This window comes from Malaclemys terrapin, chromosome 10 (assembly GCF_027887155.1).
Source record: "Malaclemys terrapin pileata isolate rMalTer1 chromosome 10, rMalTer1.hap1, whole genome shotgun sequence".
Lineage (NCBI taxonomy): Eukaryota > Metazoa > Chordata > Testudines > Emydidae > Malaclemys > Malaclemys terrapin.
In genome coordinates this window covers 29,347,252-29,366,607 of record NC_071514.1, presented here as the reverse complement: position 1 = coordinate 29,366,607, position 19,356 = coordinate 29,347,252, and the positions used below count along the sequence as shown (strand labels likewise).

At 44.8% G+C, this 19,356-nt stretch overlaps 1 protein-coding gene across 1 annotated transcript; it reads right to left on the bottom strand.

Annotated features, from left to right (window-relative positions):
* Positions 1 to 1,494: 1,494 nt before the first annotated feature.
* Positions 1,495 to 19,045, bottom strand: LARP6 (La ribonucleoprotein 6, translational regulator). The gene is made up of 3 exons (XM_054042307.1): positions 18,609 to 19,045; positions 4,072 to 4,267; positions 1,495 to 3,074 (listed from the first exon to the last, which is right to left on the bottom strand). The coding sequence occupies exons 1-3, from the start codon at positions 18,878 to 18,880 to the stop codon at positions 2,004 to 2,006; spliced, it is 1,539 nt and encodes a 512-aa protein (XP_053898282.1). The 5' UTR covers positions 18,881 to 19,045; the 3' UTR covers positions 1,495 to 2,003.
* Between the last annotated feature and the right edge of the window lie 311 nt (positions 19,046 to 19,356).

The window sequence follows — 19,356 nt, the reverse complement described above, 5'->3', positions numbered from 1 at the left end:
TATCATATGCCCTCTTGCTTATACCACAACTACTTATTCAAACTATGTGGCACCTCAGAAAAGCTGTGCTATTCTCTAAGATTTCCTATTGAAGAACATATCAACTCAAATCCAGCCAACTGGGCTATAAGTAGTTTGACAAATTTAGGATTTTAAACAACTCCATCCAGAGGACCCTTTCCCCAAGCTTCTTCCCCACCCCACCTCATGGATGAGGTATGTTATTCTCAGAAAATGAATAATAGGCCTCTATGCTAGAGTGTATTAATTTATATCAGCCTTGAAAAGGGACCAGCAAGACAACTTGTTTGTGTAGGTACAGCTAATTTACTCCCTTTTGCTAGAGATGAGGAGAAACTGTTTCTCTATGAAGCAACTGCCAATAGCCAACTTGTTTACCTAATTTGATTACCTATTCCTCAAACTTAATTTTCATCCCAATAGCTCATGTGTTCTTTAGTGAAGCCTGATTTTCTTCAGTTCCCTGTTCTACTGGGTTAACCAACAGTCCCAATTTTTAAAAATCAAGTAAGTAACAATACCTCCAAAATAGTTTCTGCTGTTATGGTGACCTTTTGCTGTAGGATGAAGTTTAGACCTAGAGGCACATTACCCTGCTTGACAAGAGGCCTGAGCTATGACAGCTTCTTAGGAAGACATGCATTGCCCCAGATGAAGTGATTCATCTAATCTGGACTTCTGCCAGCTGCAATGGCTTTTTTTAAAAAAAGTGAAGACTGAGTGTGCTCATACTTGTGCAATCCTGAGGAAATATTCTAGGTATTGATATGTACTTAGGCAAAACAAAACATGCACACCACCTGTGTTCAAATATGTTGAATGCTTATGGCTTTGCTGTCTGGATGCTTTTTGAAGATAGAAATTTCTGAGAGTCATGTTCTTAATGAGCTAAACTTAGGGCTTGTACACACCGGTGCTTACTTCCGTATAACGCAAGTCACTCACGGGCATGGAAAAGTGTGGTGTGGAAAGTGCTGTTGGTGGGAGAAGCTGTCCCACTGATATAGCTACAGCCGCTCGGGGAGGTGGGGTGATGCTGACAGGAGAGCTCTCGTCTGTCAGCATAGTGTGTCTGCACTAGCAGTGCTACAGTGGCGCAGCTACATCAGTACAGAGGCACCACTGTAGAGATTCTAGTGTAGACTAGCCCTTAGGTTGCTTATATACATTAATATAAGGCCTAGCTTACACACAGGATTCACTCTAAACTGCATTGGTCACTTGGCATATACACATGATGTCCTCGCACAACACGTAGAGCAAGTCATATGAAACTTGAGACCTAAACCTGGGCCAGACAGGGTTGGAAGATGTAGGTATTCCATATTTCAAAGAGAACTGTTCAGCCTACTTTATAGGAAACACCCATTTAAACAATTTGGTTTAGACGGTCACACACTTTAGAACCTTTAGTCTTTATCTGATAATTTTGAACATTAGAATCGGATACCTAGAAAACAGTTTTCATTGCTCAGCATTTTTTTATTCACATCACAGAAAATACACACAGTTTGGTCCTATTATATAGCATCTTTGGAAGTTTAAGCAAACACAGAGTCTGACATGACATTACAGCTTAGTGTTCCTTTCAACATACTGAAAATAGGAAGCCTTCAAACCTCTTAGTAAACAGACTGGTGATGTATTGCTTTGAAATGCTATGGTACAACAGCTAAATATTATCAAGTGTTTACACATTGCTGTTCAGAATCATAGCTTTGCACAAAAATGCAATTACATAAATTGTTTTAAATACCTGGCATAAAAAAAGTATGAAATGTTCAGCTCTTTCAAACAAAAAAATATAAAAATAATGCAGATTAAGTGCAAATACAAATATACAAATGAGTCTCTACGTGAATACAAAACCTTTAAAAATTAAATACTGACTTCATTCAGTCACTTAAGTGCTAGTTTTTTTTACCAGGCTTGAACAAAAATAAATTGATTTGTGAAACTTGTTTTAAAAAAATACCCAAGATTTATTCCTTCTTCATAGGTTTATTCCTTTCGCATCCATTATGGAATCCCTTAGTACCATCAGGACCTTTGGGTAACCGCAACACTCCTACAGGTAACCCATCTGCATTTTGTATTTTCCGGGCAAGCATTGGGCTACTTACTGGACTTTTTTCTTGTGTTACAGTTTGAGCTTGTCTTCTTCTCTGAACCCATGGGCTACTAGAAGGTGTGATACTGCTATCTGAAGAGTAATCTGCACATTTCCTTGAGATTTCAGGGCTAGTGCTAGGATTAAATTTGCCATCTTTAGCAAGTGGAGACTTCTTGGACACTTTGCGCAAAGATGATGGGCTATTCCAGGGACTTGACCTAGGTGAAACATTAGGGCTCAGGTGGTTGTTCTGATAGGTGGTAGGGCTCAACTTGTTGGAAGTATTAGTCTTGCGTCCAGACAGTGGAGATGTAGGATTACTCTCTGGATCAGAAGAGCTGTTTGCTGATGATTCATCCCCAACATACTGAAGTTCCTCAACTCTCTTATTCAGGGATCTAATTTTGTTGAGAGACTTGCTGGGATCTTCATCCTGATTCTTGTCTTTCACAACTTTTTTCTTTGGAGGCTTCATACCTATCAGGATAACTTTCATGCCAATTTCATTATTCTTTTCAATACACATGATTTCATGAGCTTTAATTGCTGCATCTACTTCTTCAAACTCTACTATTGCACATTCCTTTGTTCCAACTTGGGTGTATCGATTACTGAATCTCTTGACATCAGGTGGAAGATCCTTACCAGGTTTGAGAATGCGAACTGATGAGATTGCACCAAAAATAACAAAGGTCTTGAGAAGATGCTCCATCATCTTTTCTTGCATGCATCCATTTTCTTGCTCCTGGCTCAGAACCTGTAGCTCAGAAATCAAGTGGATATCATACACAAGCAGCATCTTGCTAGGCAGGGTCTCACTAGCAAACACTGGAACTGGGGTATTTCTTCTAACCTTTCTGCTATCTTCATTCAGCTCAAGAATGTCAGAATACTTCAAGGCATAGGCTGTGATTCTCCAGTCTCTGGTAAGATGTTTTACCTTTAAGAAAAGAGTTACACTTTAATGCAGCTCATTAAAACCACCAGAATTAATAGTTCTACAGCTATTGAAAACCTGAGACCAATACAGGGTTGGATTTCAAATGAAAGATCAGCCAAAGACTTCTGTAGTATCCCTCCTGAACAGAAAGTAGGTTTAAAAATGTTTCCCTACTGTCACTGTGAGCATCAGTAAGATGTTGTGAACCTCCTGTTCCTTTTACATGATTGGAGATCAGAGTCATCACCAACTGCAGACTTACCCAGACTAAACAAGTCATTATTTCTATGGCTATTATATGCCTCTTCAAGAGTTCTTAGAATCTTTCTATTCCCATCTCATCCCAAAGGCATGCTATTCAACAGTTGCTTTGCCTGGTGCATCAAATTCCAAACAGGTAGCCTGCCTCTCTGTCCCATTACCTTATTTTTGTGCTTAATTTGAGAAAACAATTAAACAGAGTCCCTATCTTCGAATAGTGAAATAGGCACTTCCATAGTGCCTTTCAGAGGATTATAGGCAAAATATCAGGCCTAGGACCCACAAGTCCTGACTCTCAGAGCACTATAGCTATTGGACCAAACTGTACAGCCAAGTTCTTAAATCTGTATAGGTAAAAATCTTTAGTCAGGATTGTGCTGGCTCAAAAAAAAAAAAAAAAGTCTGCCATGTCATTTTAAAAGTCTCCCCCCTAAAGCTAGGAGTTCCTAAGGGGGGGGAAAAAAGACAGGTTAAGATCTTGCTTGGTAGGAAGGGATGCTTTTTCTAAATTTCATTCTCCCTTAGGCTTGATGGACTTACACAATTTCTTGGGCAAATCAAGAAGTGTTGTCTGACTATTTATACCTTTGTTCTTTTCTTCTAAAACGTTGTGACAGTAGGATGTTAATTGCATCAACCTTTCAGACTGGCCAAAAAAGGCAGTGTGCCATATTTGTTCAATAGCTCATTAAGTTGGATAGAGTAGATTTAAAGGCCCTTCAGAAATGAAACCTACCTTTTTAAAAGACGTGAGTAGCTTAACACTGACATAACCCATCTTATTTCTTCTCACATGCTTTAAGAGGAAGGCATCTTTCTCAAGGTTCTCATCTGAGAAATAATATTCAACCTGTATTATAAGCTTCTGGATCAGCTCATTATCTGGGGGTTTCCAGTCCTGGTCGAAGTCATCACCATCATTCTCCCCGCCACTAGAAAAGACAATGAAGTCATTTTATAAACTGATCTTAGTCTGGTCATTGCTGTCTTACTTTTCATTAGCTTTATCAGTAAAAAGCAAGCTAGCAAATTGTAGATGCTTGTTTAGAGAATGCTGTGCTAGAAATATTATAAATCTGATTCACTAAACTAAGCAGTGTTAACCCACCCTTCAACTCCAGTGCTGAGCTTTGTTTGGCAATTGATCTTATCAGATTCCATCATCTCCCCTGTACAAATGTAACATCAAACATGAATTTGAGGAAAGGAATGGGGAGAACAGGCTGTAAAATGAGAAACTAAGAATACCGATTTGAAGCAGATGTAAGTTTCATCACAACAAACAGTTTACTCCTCTGAACAGAAAATGACAACTGTACCTATGGGGACAAACATCTAATTTTCACTTGTGACCTAAGCAACCTAAAACAACCAACTCAGAGTGAAAGGGCACATGTATTAACTCACAGAACCACATGGGCACTAGAGCAAAAGTACAGACTCTTTTGTCAAATTATTTGATAAACAATGAGTAGGTTCAGTCAGTTCTCCCCGTACAGCAGGATGCTTGTTCAGAGAGGGAATCTTTCCAGTCAGCCTAAGGAGCCAAAGTCCTCATCTTACTGCAAGAGCAGATCTCATAGAACAATGAGTCATGTACTTTAGTAGTTCACAAACACTACACCACAAGTCCAAGTCTTCAGCCAGCTTTTAACAAAATAAGAGGTTAGTGCTATGCAAAGCTTATTTATCTATCACTGCTTCCTTTTTCCATCTGAAGCTGCTAAAAAAATTACTTTAGATTTTTTCTTGTGAGGATAGTTGCATAACAATCAATGAGCCAGAAAACAGTGTCCTAACAACCTGCAGTGCAAAAATGTAGTTGATGTTAAAGCTAGGATTCCAACAAGCATTTAAACATTGAACAGGACTGAGAGGATTATATTTTACCCATTTTAAATGTTATTTCCATACCAAACGAAGGCGCATATGCTAACCATACAATAGAGATAGTCTAGAGCTGACAGTTTTAGATTCATGGTTTTGGGTCAGTATTGCATTCTTGTTCGGTGTCCATCTTATTTGCTTTGGATGTGTACAAACAGGTAATAATTTAAAGTGCCTTTTTTTCCCTCTTGGGAGAGACCTTCCAAAGTCTGACTCTCTTTACCTAAAGTTCTCTAGTTAACAAGTCATCACATCTCATCCAAAATAACAGGTTTCAGAGTAGCAGCCGTGTTAGTCTGTATCCGCAAAAAGAACGAGGAGTACTTGTGGCACCTTAGAGACTAACAAATTTATTTGAGCATAAGCTTTCGTGGGCTACAGCCCACTTCATCGGATGCATGCAGTGGAAAATACAGTAGGAAGATATATATACACACACAGAGAACATGAAACAATGGGTGTTACCATACACACTATAAGGAGAGTGATCAGTTAAGGTGAGCTATTATCAGCAGGAGAGAAAAGAACTGTTTGTAGTGGTAATGAAAATAGATCATTTCCAGCAATTGACAAGAAGATGTGAGGAACTGTAGGGGGGGGGAAATAAGCATGGGGAAATAGTTTTACCCATTTTCATTACCACTACAATATAGTGTGTATGGTAAGACGTGGACGAGGTGGCAGAAAGAGATCCACCGGCCACCGACCTGGTCAGAACCAAAGCCCTCCTAAGCCATCGTCAGGCCTAGGCAAAATTTTTGAAGGTGTGCCCAAGGACGGTGTACTAGTCACCATCCAGGATCCTTTCCCTCCATTTCGAGATCGTCTCTCCCATTTCCACCATGTGTGGTTCCTTATAACTTCAGACCGATGGGTTCCTCACATGGTGGAAAGGGGATATTCTCTCCCATTTTCTTTTTTCCCCCCTCCCATCCTCCCTCCCTGTCCCTCTTCAGGGACCCCTATCCAGGGACCCCTCTCACGAGCAACTACTTATACAGGACGTCTTTACGCTCCTGTCCATGGGAGCGATCAAGGAGATTCCATCGGAACTAAGGGGCAGGGGGTTTTACTCCCGCTATTACCTAATCCCCAAGGCAAAAAGGGGCACTTCGACCCATATTAGATCTGTGCGGACTCAACAAATCATGGTAAAATTGAAGTTCCGCATGGTCTCATTGGGGACCATTATCGCTTCCCTGGATCCTGGAGACTGGTACGCCGCCCTCGACATGAAGGACGTGTACTTTCACATAGCAATTTACCCTCCACACAGGCGCTTCCTTCACTTTGTGGTAAATCACGAACACTATCAATTTGCTGTCCTGCCCTTCGGGCTGTCCATGGCTCTAAGAGTGTTCACCAAATGTATGGCTGTTGTGGCAGCCTACCTTCGTTGACAACGGATCCAGGTGTTCCGTATCTAGATGACTGGCTCATTCGGGGCCACATCAGGGACGAAGTGTGATCCCACGTCTGACGCACCCTAGGCACGTTCCACAAGCTGGGCATCTTGCTCAACAGCGAAAAGTCAACTCTGGAACCAACCCAAAGAATAGAGTTTATTGGGGCAGTCTTAGACTCCAGATTCGCCCGCGCTCTCCTGCCAGGCACTTGTTTTCAGGCTAAGGCAAACATCATCTGCAGCCTCCAAAACTTCCCGACTTCCATGATAAAGATGTGCCTCGGCCTTCTGGGGTACATGGCATCGTTCACTTACATAACCAGGCATGCCAGACTTCGGCTCCGCCCACTTCAGGCCTGGGTATCAACGGTATATCATCCAGGTCGGGACAGCCTGAACATGGTGGTCACGATTCCGGAATCGGTCTTGATCTCCCTCAGCTGGTGGCTGAACCACACGTCGGTGTGTGAAGGGGTACCATTTCACACCCCACAACCTTCCTTATACCTTGACACAGACGCATCATCTCTGGGCTGGAGCGCCCACCTTGGGGAACACCAGACGCAGGGCCTTTGGACCACATCCAAACTAGCGCTGCACATCAATGTACGAGAACTGATGGCAGTACGCCTAGTGTGTCAGGCATTTCGCGGGCTCCTACATGGCCGTTATGTGGCAGTCCTCACAGACAACACCACGGCCATGTTCTACATCAACAAGCAAGGGGGAGCCCGGTCGTCCCCCCATGCCAGGAGGCCATTCGCCTGTGGGAGTTTTGCATAGTCCATTCGATACATCTGATGGCATAGTTTCTCCCAGAGGTCCAGAACACGCTGGCAGACCGCCTCAGCAGGTCATTCCAGACTCACGGGTGGTTGATTCATCCAGATATCATCCACTCCATCTTCCTGAGGTGGGGGTTTCCCCAGGTCGACCCATTTGCCTCGTGCCTCAATCATGCCAAGTGTACTGTTCTCTCCACGGATGCTCTCAGGGTTCCCTATCAGACGCTTTCCTACTTCCGTGGAAATACCAGCTGTTCTACGCCTTCCCTCCATTCCCGCTGGTCCACAGGGTTCTGCTCAAGCTGTGCAGGGACAAGGCACGCATGATTCTAGTTGCCCCAGCATGGCCCAGGCAGCACTGGTACACCACACTCTTGAAATTGTTGGTAGAGCCTCCGATCACACTCCCACTGTGGTCATACCTGATCTCCGCTTACAGCGTGGATGCTGCCTGGCTAATTCGGGCAGAGTTACTCTGCTCACAATCCGTGCAGCAGGTTCTCTTAGGGAGCAGGAAACCCTCCACTCGGGCCACCTACTTAGCCATATGGAAGTGCTTCTCCTATTGGTGTGAGCAACGCGCCATGCCCCCTTGCAGGCGTCGATACCACTGATACTGGACTATCTCCTATCCCTAAAGCAGCAGGGCCTGTCTATACCATCTGTCAGGGTGCATCTGGCAGCCATCTCAGCTTTCCATCCAGGAGAACATGCTTCCTTTGTCTTTAACAACCATCGGGTTAGAGGATTCCTGAAGAGCTTAGATCACCTCTACCCACAACTGCATCAACCGGTTCCGGCGTGGGACCTTAACCTGGTCCTCTCCCAGGCTCACGGGGCCCCTGTTCGAGCCAATGGCTACCTGCTCACTCCTTTACCTATCTTGGAAGACAGCCTTCCTTGTAGCCATCACTTCAGTGAGTCATGTTTCTGAAATCAGAGCCCTCCCGTCAGAGCCTCTGTATACAGTCTTCCATGAAGACAAGGTGCAGTTTCGCCCCCACCCTGCCTTTCTCCCCAAGGTGCTAACAGCTTTTCATGTGAACCAGGATATTTTCCTCACAGTCTTCCATCCAAAGTCGCACGCTACGCGGCAGAATCAACGTATGCACTCTCTGGACGTTCGTAGGGCCCTCGCATTCTATATCGAGCGTACGAAGCCGTTTAGGAAAACGATTCAACTCTTCGTTGCAGTGGATGATCGGATGAAAGGCCTACCGGTTTCCTCACAACGTATCTCCTCTTGGATCATATCCTGTATCAGTGCTTGCTACGATTTGGCCGGTGTCACGACGCCACGCCTCACCGCCCACTCCACGGGGGCTCAAGCCTCGTCGGCTGCTTTCCTGGCACAGGTTCCAATCCATGAGATTGGTAGAGTGGCAGTTTGGTCATCTGTACATACCTTTGCCGCTCACTACGCATTAGTTCAGCAGTCTAGAGACGATGCCGCATTTGGCTCAGTGGTTCTGCACTCTGCAGTGTCTCACTCTGACCCCACCTAGGTAATGCTTGGGAGTCACCTAATTGGATCGATACGAGCAAGCACTTGAAGAAGAAAACGGTTACTCACCTTTGTAACTGTTTTTCTTCAAGATGTGTTGCTCATATCCATTCCAAACCCGCTCTCCTTCCCCTCTGTTGGAGTAGCCGGCAAGAAGGAACTGAGGGGGTGCTGGGTCAGCTGGGATATATATCTAGCGCCATGAAGGCACCACTCCAGGGGGCTCCACAGCCGACCCACCGGGTGTTGCTAGGGTAAAAATTCTTCGATCATGCACGCGGCACACGCACACCTAATTGGAATGGATATGAGCAACACATCTCGAAGAACAACAGTTACAAAGGTGAGTAACCGTTTTTTCTTAATCCAGGGCACGCTTCTCATGGACCTCTGTCCCTCTACCGCTCCCAATGTCTGTAATTTGACGAACAAATCTGGGCAAATTAAGTTACCACATGCCATTGGGGCAAACAGCTCAACCCAAGAGTACATTCCTAGAAGTTATATCAAGGTTCACAGAAGTTTAATACATAATTATACATGAGATATCCAGGTACAGGTATGTGTCTTATTTATTAAAGGCCTGATTGGCAGTGGGGCCTCATCTGGAATTTACTTGAGTCCATAGCTTCCTGGATACATTTTAGATTTAAATAAAAATGCCTACCCAAAAAGTTGTTGGCATCATAAATCACAATGACCATAAAAATAGATGCATTGATAAATTAATTCAGCCACCCAAGTAATTCAAATCAACAGAAAAGGCCCCTAGAACATCCCCTCTTCCTTCCCCCCAAATTTTATTTGGCTTTCCCAACAAGCCCCAAATATGATCATCTTCGTGCTATTGTGGACCAATGGAGAGAGCAAGTTCCTGGGGTTTTCACAGGGGAGCCCTTTGTTGGCTGCTCACTCTTAGGGTAAGAGGGAACCGCTGCTTGAGCACCTCTGCTATGGCAGTTTGTCAAGCAGTGATAGTGCACTTGCCTGACTGAGACAGCCTATCACTTGCAAATGCAATCTTGAGGCACCACTGTCTGTACCCACCAAGAGAGATTTAATCACGTGAAGATTGCTGTTTTGTATACAAAGGTTCTACTTGGGTCAATGGAGTTTGCACACAATAGTTACTTACTGCTCATTCAATTGTGGACACAAAGTCAAGCCCTAGAATAATATACTGGAACAATTCTAAAAAAGGTCTCCATATTTTAATACCCATTTAGCCAGCTAGGTGATGTTGGAAGTACAATTGAAAAGGGCAGGGGTAAGAGAGAGAGAATTCTTGTTTGAAAGCTAGGTCTTAAGCAGGTGGCCATGAGGATAATAAAGTTTTTATGCCCTTTTAGTAGTTACTTTTAGATAGGGGCATCAGAGGGGGATGGAAAGGAAAACTTATTAGCATCCTAGTCCAAAGAATTGACTATTTCTCACTTTATGTCACTAAAGATACAGAGTTATTTCATCTAATTAGAATGTGGATTTTTAACTCTATCCATATCTTCACTTGGCTACCACTATGGAATTATTTTAACCTGAAATTTAAGTACAAAACAGACAGCTATCAAGGTTTTTTGAAGTGATTTTATTAGCATGGACATTTGCAACTACTGAGTTAAGATTAATGTGGGAAGAAAATCTGGGAAGAGCCTCATGCTTCAAAGAAAATCTTTTCATTTACAAAGGTCAGTACCACCCCCACAATATCAAAACACTGAATTCATGCTAGCTCGTCCCATTTTACCTTTTCCCTCAAGTATCAGGTATATGCCAGAAGCAGGATACCTCATTTCCAGATGCATTGGTCTGAGCTATACTGCATTGCTAGTTCTACCCACCTCAAACACCATACGCCTTTTCAATTCTATTTGACAAGACTGTTTCACTTGGCACATTAAGTTTGAGGTTTTTAGAATTTTTAGCTCTAGTTTTCTATAAAATACTGAACATTGGCATTTCTGTTTACAACCAGTTTCCTGCACTTGCTCTAGCTCTGGTGATCATAACCTGAAGAAATCACCATTTTCATAATACCAAAAAAATAAAAATTAATATTAAAAGGTTCAGGAATCAATGTTAGAAGGTCACGAGGATTTTATGTGAGAAACAAGTGTCTTAATAAATGTATAATGTCTACAACTTGCATTGAGTGTTTCTCTTTCTTTGGATATCTGCTTGGGCAGACTGAAAAACAACTTATTTAGGTTGTGACTCATCTGGGAGATTACTCATACAGGAAACCAAATGCATCTGTGCACTGCACTGTGTCCTTTGGATATCAAAACTCTTAGGATTATCAATATATTAAGCTGTTTGGATACATTCTAACCTTTTGACAAACCTCGGTGAAATCTCATTTGAAAGTGACACTGCACTACAGTAATAAGCCTTGTATGATAATAGCAAAATTAAAAGCACTGAACTGGGGTGCCACTGCCCTAGTCACTGAAGACAATATGAGTTTGGTATCCATTTAAATGGATTCAGGATTGGGCTCCAAGTAGTGGGAGCAGCACTAATTACCGCCTTACAAGTTGCAAAACTATTTCCTTTCTAAAGCACTATTTTAGACAGTCATATCATCACAAAACATTCACCTTTCAGACTGATTTCCAGCCTTAGTCTGTGCCCCATTTTAAAATTTGCGCAAAAACAAATAAGCTGTTTTTGCATAAGGGGAGGAAAACATTAGAAAAATATTTGTGTAACCTTTTTAAACTACCTATCAGCCAAAATAGCCAAGGATTGAATACTGCAATTTGCCTGGAAATAGTCTGCAATGAGGTGTTCTCTGCCTTGACCCAGAGGAAATTGGTTTTCAGTTGCTACGTTACAAGAGCCTCAAATTGCAAACTGAAAGTACTGTGATGATTTGGAGAATCTGTCTATACAATTTATGATTCTGGTTGATATTGTGAGGTTGTTCTTAGGAAAACTGCTGTATCATGCAATGCGTCGGTCTATGGGTACGTCTACGCTACAAGGCCTATGCCAGCATAGCTACCTTCCTGTAGCAAAGCTGACAACCTCGTAGCATAGACGCAGCCTATACTGATGGAAGGAGTTTTTCTATCAGTGCAGGAACACAACCTTCCCGAACAATGGTAGCTACATCAATGGAAGCATTCTTCCATCAGCACAGCTGCAGCTACACCTGGGGTTAGATTGGCATAGGTTTGTCAGTCAGGGTTTGGAGTTTTCCACCCTCTGACCAGCATAGTTATGTTAACCTAATTTAAGTGTAGAACAGGCTTAAGTGTATCCACCATAGGCCCACAAGGCTTGTTGCATGGCCCTCCCAGACGAGATACAATGGGGGTCATTAGAACTCAGTGGAAACACCTGAATGACAATGGGTTGGCTGAGGCTGGGAGAAACTATTTCTTCTTGCATGTCTGCAGGGTGCTGGCACTTAGAGTGTAAAGTTCCCAAACAAGGCAAAAGCCTGGTCTACACTTAATTTAGATTGATGTAGCTACATCACTCGGGGGCTATGAAAAATTCACCCTCCTGTGTACTGTAGTTAAGCTGACCTAACCCCTGTGTAGATGCAGCTAAGTCAATGGAAGAATTTGTCCGTCAGCCCAGCTAGTGCTGCTCAGGGAGATGGATTACCTAGATCTACATTGATAGAAAGACAACTTATGTCCATATAGGAAGGCTTTATGCCATAGTCCTACAGTGGGACAGGTACAGTGCTGCAACTTTGCTGCTGTAACATCCATGGCATAAATGTTTAAAAAGGACTCACAGGAACAAGACTCAGATCCACACAGGAACCCTTGGGAAGGAGAGGAAGAGAAGGGCATATTTTCATGGGTGGCAGTGATTTAGTTGCAGGGCCAAGGTCAGAGAAAGCAAGCTGACCTAAAGATTGCACCAAAAGTCAAAGTAGGGGCTGCAGCAACTATGGGACCCCAGCCCCAGGAAAGCTCCAGAATGGAGAGAAAACTGACACAGGGAAATTAATGTAGGGTTTCTAATTTTTGTACAGATCTGTGCATTTTTTCTGCAATTAAAGAGCAATGTTTTTTTTTAATCTTGTGCAATCTGTGTTGTGTTACATCTATCATGTGCCCCCTTGAAAAGGTAAACTGCAGACCCAGAACACTCACATGGTTGGAGTTCTCAGAGAGGGTGAACATCTGTATTATACTATAATTGAGAGTGTGATATTGCAATTAAAGACTATGGCAATCAGCACAAGGAATGGGCTCAGCCATAGCTTATGGATTTCCTGATTTTTGAGTGCTTAACTATGCTCTCCAATTTCTCTTAGCATATTAGATGGAACTTAATGTCAAACAGCTTTTACACTTGAGTATTCCTTTGTATTTTAAAGGTGTCTTTCTATTCATCCTAGAAATAGAAATGCAATATGAAGTTAAAGTCAACTTGAAAATAATTTTAACTTAAAAGTAACTAGATTTCAGGTACTAAACCTGTCTATGGTCCTTGGCCAACTTTCGTGATTCAATTTTTTTTTTTAAGTGTTTCACCCAAACAGTAAACTGACTTTCTAAAGTCTATCAAATGAACAAACTAAAAGCATATGGCATAGGGCAGATGGACAATGGCATAGGGATTTAGAGCAGAGAGAAGTTGCCTTTCAGCTATAGTAATTTTGGGTGTTGGCATTAACAAAAGTAGATAAATTCAAAGAGTAATATTTTGGTTTGACTGTTTCTTTAAGCCATTCTGTCCCCCATAATCTATTATTAAATACAGATACTATCAAGTTACCATAATTATAAAGCATTGAGGGGAACTAATGTCAATGCACATATTTAAAATGGTTAATATTTTGCTGCCAGTTAAAAGTAGTCAGAAGTTTTCAATTGTATTACCAAAAAGCACACACGACTTTTAACTCTGATTGCTGAGTTATTAAATTAGTTCTGTTTAAATTATGATTTTGTATATGAGAAAGATAGCTATTTAACTTGAGTAGAGAAAGATATCTAAATGGTAATCCTAGATTACATCATTTTAATGGCTAGAGGCTAATCTCCAGCAAGATTATAAACCAGTGCTCAGAAATAACTAACCAGTAATGTGATTACTGTGTTTCTACTTCTAAAGAAATATCAAGTCTTATAATTAAACATTCCATTTATGATTAGGCATCACTCCTAGTGCAAAAGTTATCCTTCATCCACATCCAAAGCTTTCTGCTTTTTGCAGCTTTCCTGGCACCAAACAAGGGATCAGTTATGAGCCTCAATTCCCCTTTTCACTCCATTCCTCTCTCTTTTACCACTGCACAGCACACTTCATTGGGGGGGTTGTCAGAAACATACAGCTAAGGGTAGCATAAAATCCCTCCTTTACCTGTAAAGAGTTAAGATGCTCAAATAACCTGGTTGGCACCTGACCAAAAGGACCAATAAGGGGAGAAGATGCTTTCAAATCTGTGGGGGAAGTTTTTGGTTTTGTTCTCTGTGTGTTCTCTCCGGGTCAGTGAGGAACCAGGGTAGGGAAAATACATCTCCTAAAGCTATACTTGAACTAATCATCTAAGATTACAAATTGTAAGTAATAGGAAGGAAATGTGTTAGATTATCTTGTTTTAGCTTGTGAATTTTCCCTAGGCTAAGAGGGAGGTTTATTCCTGTTTTTTTTTTGGTAACTTTAAAGTTTTGGCTAGAGGGGAATCCTCTGTGTTTTGAATCTGATTACCCTGTAAAATTACCTTCTATCCTGATTTTACAGAGGTGCTTCTTTTACTTTTTCTTTATAATAAAGTTCTGCTTTTAAAAACCTGATTGGGTTTTAGTGTCCTAACAACCGAAGGGCTAGTCTGTGCCCACCTTGTTAACCTATTTGGTTGGTATATTATTCTCAAGCCTCCCCAGGAAAGGGGGTAAAGGAGCTTTGGGGGATATTTTGGGGAAACAGGAACTTCAAGTGGTCCTTTTCCTAAATCTTTGTCTAACTCACTTGGGGTGGCAGCGATACCGTTTCAAGGACAAGGAAGAATTTGTGCCTTGGGGAAGTTTTTAACCTAAGCTGGTAGAGAGATAAGCTTAGGGGGTCTTTCATGCAGGTCCCCACATCTGTACCCTAGAGTTCGGAGTGGGGAGGGAACCTTGACGGGTCAACACGAACTAAACTGTGGGCCTTGTCTACTTACAAAAGTTGTACTGCTTTAATGATACTAGTATAGTTAAAGTGGATATGGTTATAACAGTATAAATGCATCCATGCCTGGGGGCTGTAGCAGTATAACTATACTGGTTAAAATATCCCCCACTCCCTCCTTAACCAACAGTTATACTTATAAAAGTGGTTCAGACCAGGTCTTAGTCAGTTATGAATTTTAAGTTGTCAGAGTTCTTATGGTGCCCCTCTGGCCAACAGCATTTCCTTGCCTATTTTTGGCAATGTATAGGCCTCCCTGTACACACCAAGTTTTCTCCACCGCCATCTCCCCACAGTGTATTTGCCTTTGGCTTTCCACTCACATAGACCTGAAGGTGAACTGAGCTAAGGACTAGTCTGGGTTTCATTGCAATGCAGAGCCCAACAGTCCCATTAAGATTAACAAGATGCATCGCAATGGAACCTGTAACAGATGTAAGTAATTTTAATACTGCTCACTATTTGTATATTTTTATTAAACAATTTTAAATGTATTTACATCATTAACAGGTTGGCATTTTAGCTAAATAATTGATCCCATATTCACTCTCTCCCTCTCTCTCTCTATATATATATACACACACACACACATATACATACACACACATGTACATTATAATGACAAATACCAAACTGGAAATGGCAACCTACTAATTTAGGGGAGTTATAGCTGTAACATTTAGCCATCTCTTACACACCAAGCATAGTAGTGGTAGCATGTGAGGGAATAATGACAACCAGGACCGGCTCTAGGATTTTTGCCGCCCAAAGCAAAAACAATTTTGGCCGCGCCGCCCCCCCCCTTATTTAATTACCCCACCCCCGGCCCCGCCTCAACTCCGCCCCTTCCCCAAATCCCCAGCCCTGCCTCCTCCCCCCAGGCTCTCAAGCCTAGGAGGGAGGGAGGGGGAGAAGCGGCGCCGCGGCCGCTCGGGATCTCCCCCTCCCTCCCAGGTTTGAGAGCCTGGGAGGGAGGGCAAGTAGCGGTGCGCGAATCAGCTGTTTCGCGCACCGTGGCAGCAGCAGCAGAGGTGAGCTAGGGCGGCCGGGGCACATTTTTAGGGGCGGCATTCTGGCGCCGGCCATGCCGCCGCTAAAAATGCGCCGCCCCAAGCACCAGCTTGTTTTGCTGGTGCCTAGAGCCGGCCCTGATGACAACATATTTCTTCCACCCATGATTAAGTGGATTAGCCTACAACTCACACAGGCCTCATCTATACTAGGGGAAATGTTTTTACAATGTGGTAGCTAACACATTGTAAAATCCTCGTGCAGACAGGGCAATTTTGTAGTCTTACAACCAGCTAAATCAAAGTAAACATCTTTTTTACACAGCATAAGACGTACCCACAGACCTTGCCCACAATGGCATTGTTTATCCTGAAAAAATGAATAGTGTTATTGTCTACACACAAAAGTTGTATGGGTTTAGCCAGACCAGCTCAGCCCCCTTATGTGCATGCATTTATACTGGTATGGCTTATTCCTGTAAGGGAAGAAGAAGAAGTTATACTGGTATGAAGCACTTTTACACTAGTATAACTGTTTCCACACTAGGGGTGTAACTATCAGAAAAAAAATCTCACATCCCTAATGGAAACAGTTATACTAGTTAATCACCACTTAGCCCCAAGTCAGTCATGTTTAAAAATGTATTAGCTAGTCACACCATAGACCTTTCTCCCCTCTATAATAAAATCTGCACAGACAATACTTCCTAAAAGCAGTTTGATTGTCACAATAGTATAGACAAGTGCATACTGCACTCTTTACATTATCAGCAATCCTCAAAAGACCATTATAGCCACAATACAGGAAGATGACTGTGCCTACAAGCAGTTCATCTACCTAAGGCTTCATGATTACAGAACAGGAGTTAATGTCAGGACAAGAAACTATTAGCAGACAGAAGCCCTTCTAATTTCCAAAGGAGAGAGTTTTGCTAAGTGAATCCTGCACTCCACCTGGCAGGAATGCCCCAGCTCAGCTTTAATCTGAAGTAAAGCCATTGGATTGAGCTGTTTTGAGGCCTTTGATTCATTTATTTCTAGGGTAACTCCTTGTTGAGAGTGGCCAGTGCATCACACTCCAGAAAGAGACTGACAAACTAATTGTGCTAACGAGCAATTCTGGAAATAGCTTCCAATCTCAGCATCACACCATGTAGCTCTAGTGTTTTGAGGCAACATTAAGGACTGGATTGGTTCTAATCCTCCTTTCTCCTCCAACCCTGGGTGAACTCTGCTATGTAAACATCACCCACTCAATCAGATTAGCAAAGCCCCCTAGCTCAGAAGGAAATATCTAATCATGATTTATATGAGAGGTTTGCTCTGTGAGTACTGCAGAGAGGAAAGGATAGAGTCATGTCCAGGGATATTTCACCCTCTTTGTGTCCAATAACCTCCCCAGCAAAGAAATATATTTGCCCTCTCTATTCATGCATTGCAATATATTGGCAAAGGATAATTTGGATCCACAGTTTCCAAACTTGTGCATGATTTCCCCCCACATTCCTTATTTAAGTCACTGAAGAGCCCCACAACACAGGTTTTGCCACCCAGCAGGAGGGAGGGCTGCATTTCTATGATTCTATAAGGGTAGTTAAGCTCCAAGGAAGGTTGTGGAATCCCCATCACTGGAGGTCTTTACAACAGGTTGGACAAACACCTGTCAAAGATGGTCTGGGTTTACTAGGTCCTACCTCTGCAGGAGGCTGGATTAAGTGACCTCTCCAGGTCCCTTCCAGCCCTACATTGCTCTGATTGACCCAGAGGGCTGGGAAATGCAATCCGGCTACTAACTGCATCTTTAGGGACGTTTGGCTTTTCCACAGTGGTTTTGCACGGGACTCTCTCCAGCAGGCTTCAGAGAGTATCATCTCAGTGGGATTTAAAGAGCTGGAAGGAGACCCCAGCACTTCTGTTGGGGAGGGGGGAAGGCGGGAGATCACCTCCTCCAGCCACTGCCCACGGCTCCTCCCCTACCTCGGGTTTCCAGCGCTAGTAAACCCGACCCGCCAGTCCAGCCCCCTCCCCGTCGAAGTGCCAGATCAGCAGGGGATTCCTCCCTCGCCTCAGCCCCAAGGCAAGCCTCCCGCAGTCGGCGCCCTGCCAGACACGTCTCCAGCAATGCGCGTGTGCCTTGGGGGGCGGGGGCAGCCGCTGCCTGATGCGACGTCCATCCCGAGTTACACCAAGTTTCTTATAGAGAGGCTATTCCCGAGCCCTCATTGCATCAGGCGTTGGCCGTCCCCTTGCAGCGCCGCTGCTGCACCCCCCCCCCCGCAGGCCCATCGCGGGGCGCACACCCGTCTCCTACGGTGCTCGCACCCCCAGGGGGAGCAGGACCAGGCACCTCCCACCCGGGTTTAACACCCCACGGGGCGGGGCAGCTTCCCAAGCCGCAGGGCCCCGAGGGGCGCAACGCGGCCGGCAGGAGGGGTCCCTCTAGGCAGGCACTAACTGCCCCCGCTTGTCCAGGGCTCCCCAGCACAGCTCCCGAGCCGGGGGCCGGCTGGGCGCCGCTCACGTCCCGGGGCCGCGCTGTACCTAGATTTCCCATATCTGCCGGAGTCATCCTCGCTACAGCTGCCCCCGCCCAGTAGGGTCAGACCCGGTGCTCCGCCGTCCTCCTCCTCCTCCTCCGCCGGGACCGCCACATGGATCCGCACCGGGCCGCTCCCCGGCTCCCCCGCGCCTGCCTCCCGGACCGGGCTCGGGGCGCCGCCGGGCCCATCCTCCAGAGGCTCCGGGCTCCGCTTGGCGCCGCCGGGCTGCTCCGGATCGGAGCCCTGGGGGCTCCCTGGCGGCAGTTCGGCCATGGGGCTCTGGTGCGAAGGGGGCGCCGGTGGCCGGTGCCAGGGCAGAGCCCGCCAGAGCCGGCGGAGCCTAGCGAGCAGCGACGCCCCCGGGCTGCCTGCAGCCGCTGCTGCCGCCTTCTTGTCCCGCCGCTGCCGCCGCGCCTCTGAGCCAGGCAGCACCGCGGCGGCGCCCCCAGCTCCAGACCCCTCCTGCTCTTGGGCGGCCGGCCCCCGCCTACCTTCGCGGGGAACCGGGGGGCCGGGCCAGCGCTCCCCCTCCGCCGCTCCCCCGGGCAGCAGCAGGCAGAGGAGGCAGCGGAGCCAAGCGCTGAGCAGCGCGTACATGGCCGCCCCGGGGTGATCCTAGTGTAGGGGAGGGGGCGGGCTGCCCGTCGGGGCTTTTATACGCGGGGCCGGGGCTCCGGGCTGAGCCGCACGCCCCGGGCGAGGCGATGGGGGGCACAAACTCTCCATCCCGGGTTACCGGGGGAGTCTGC

Coding starts and splice junctions, on each gene's coding strand:
- LARP6 (XM_054042307.1), bottom strand. CDS start 18,880: ATGGCCGAACTGCCGCCAGGGAGCCCCCAGGGCTCCGATCCGGAGCAG. Junction 4,268..18,608: donor GGCAGATATGGGAAATCTAG/GTACAGCGCGGC, acceptor TGTCTTTTCTAG/TGGCGGGGAGAATGATGGTG. Junction 3,075..4,071: donor TACTCACGTCTTTTAAAAAG/GTAGGTTTCATT, acceptor CTTTTCTTAAAG/GTAAAACATCTTACCAGAGA.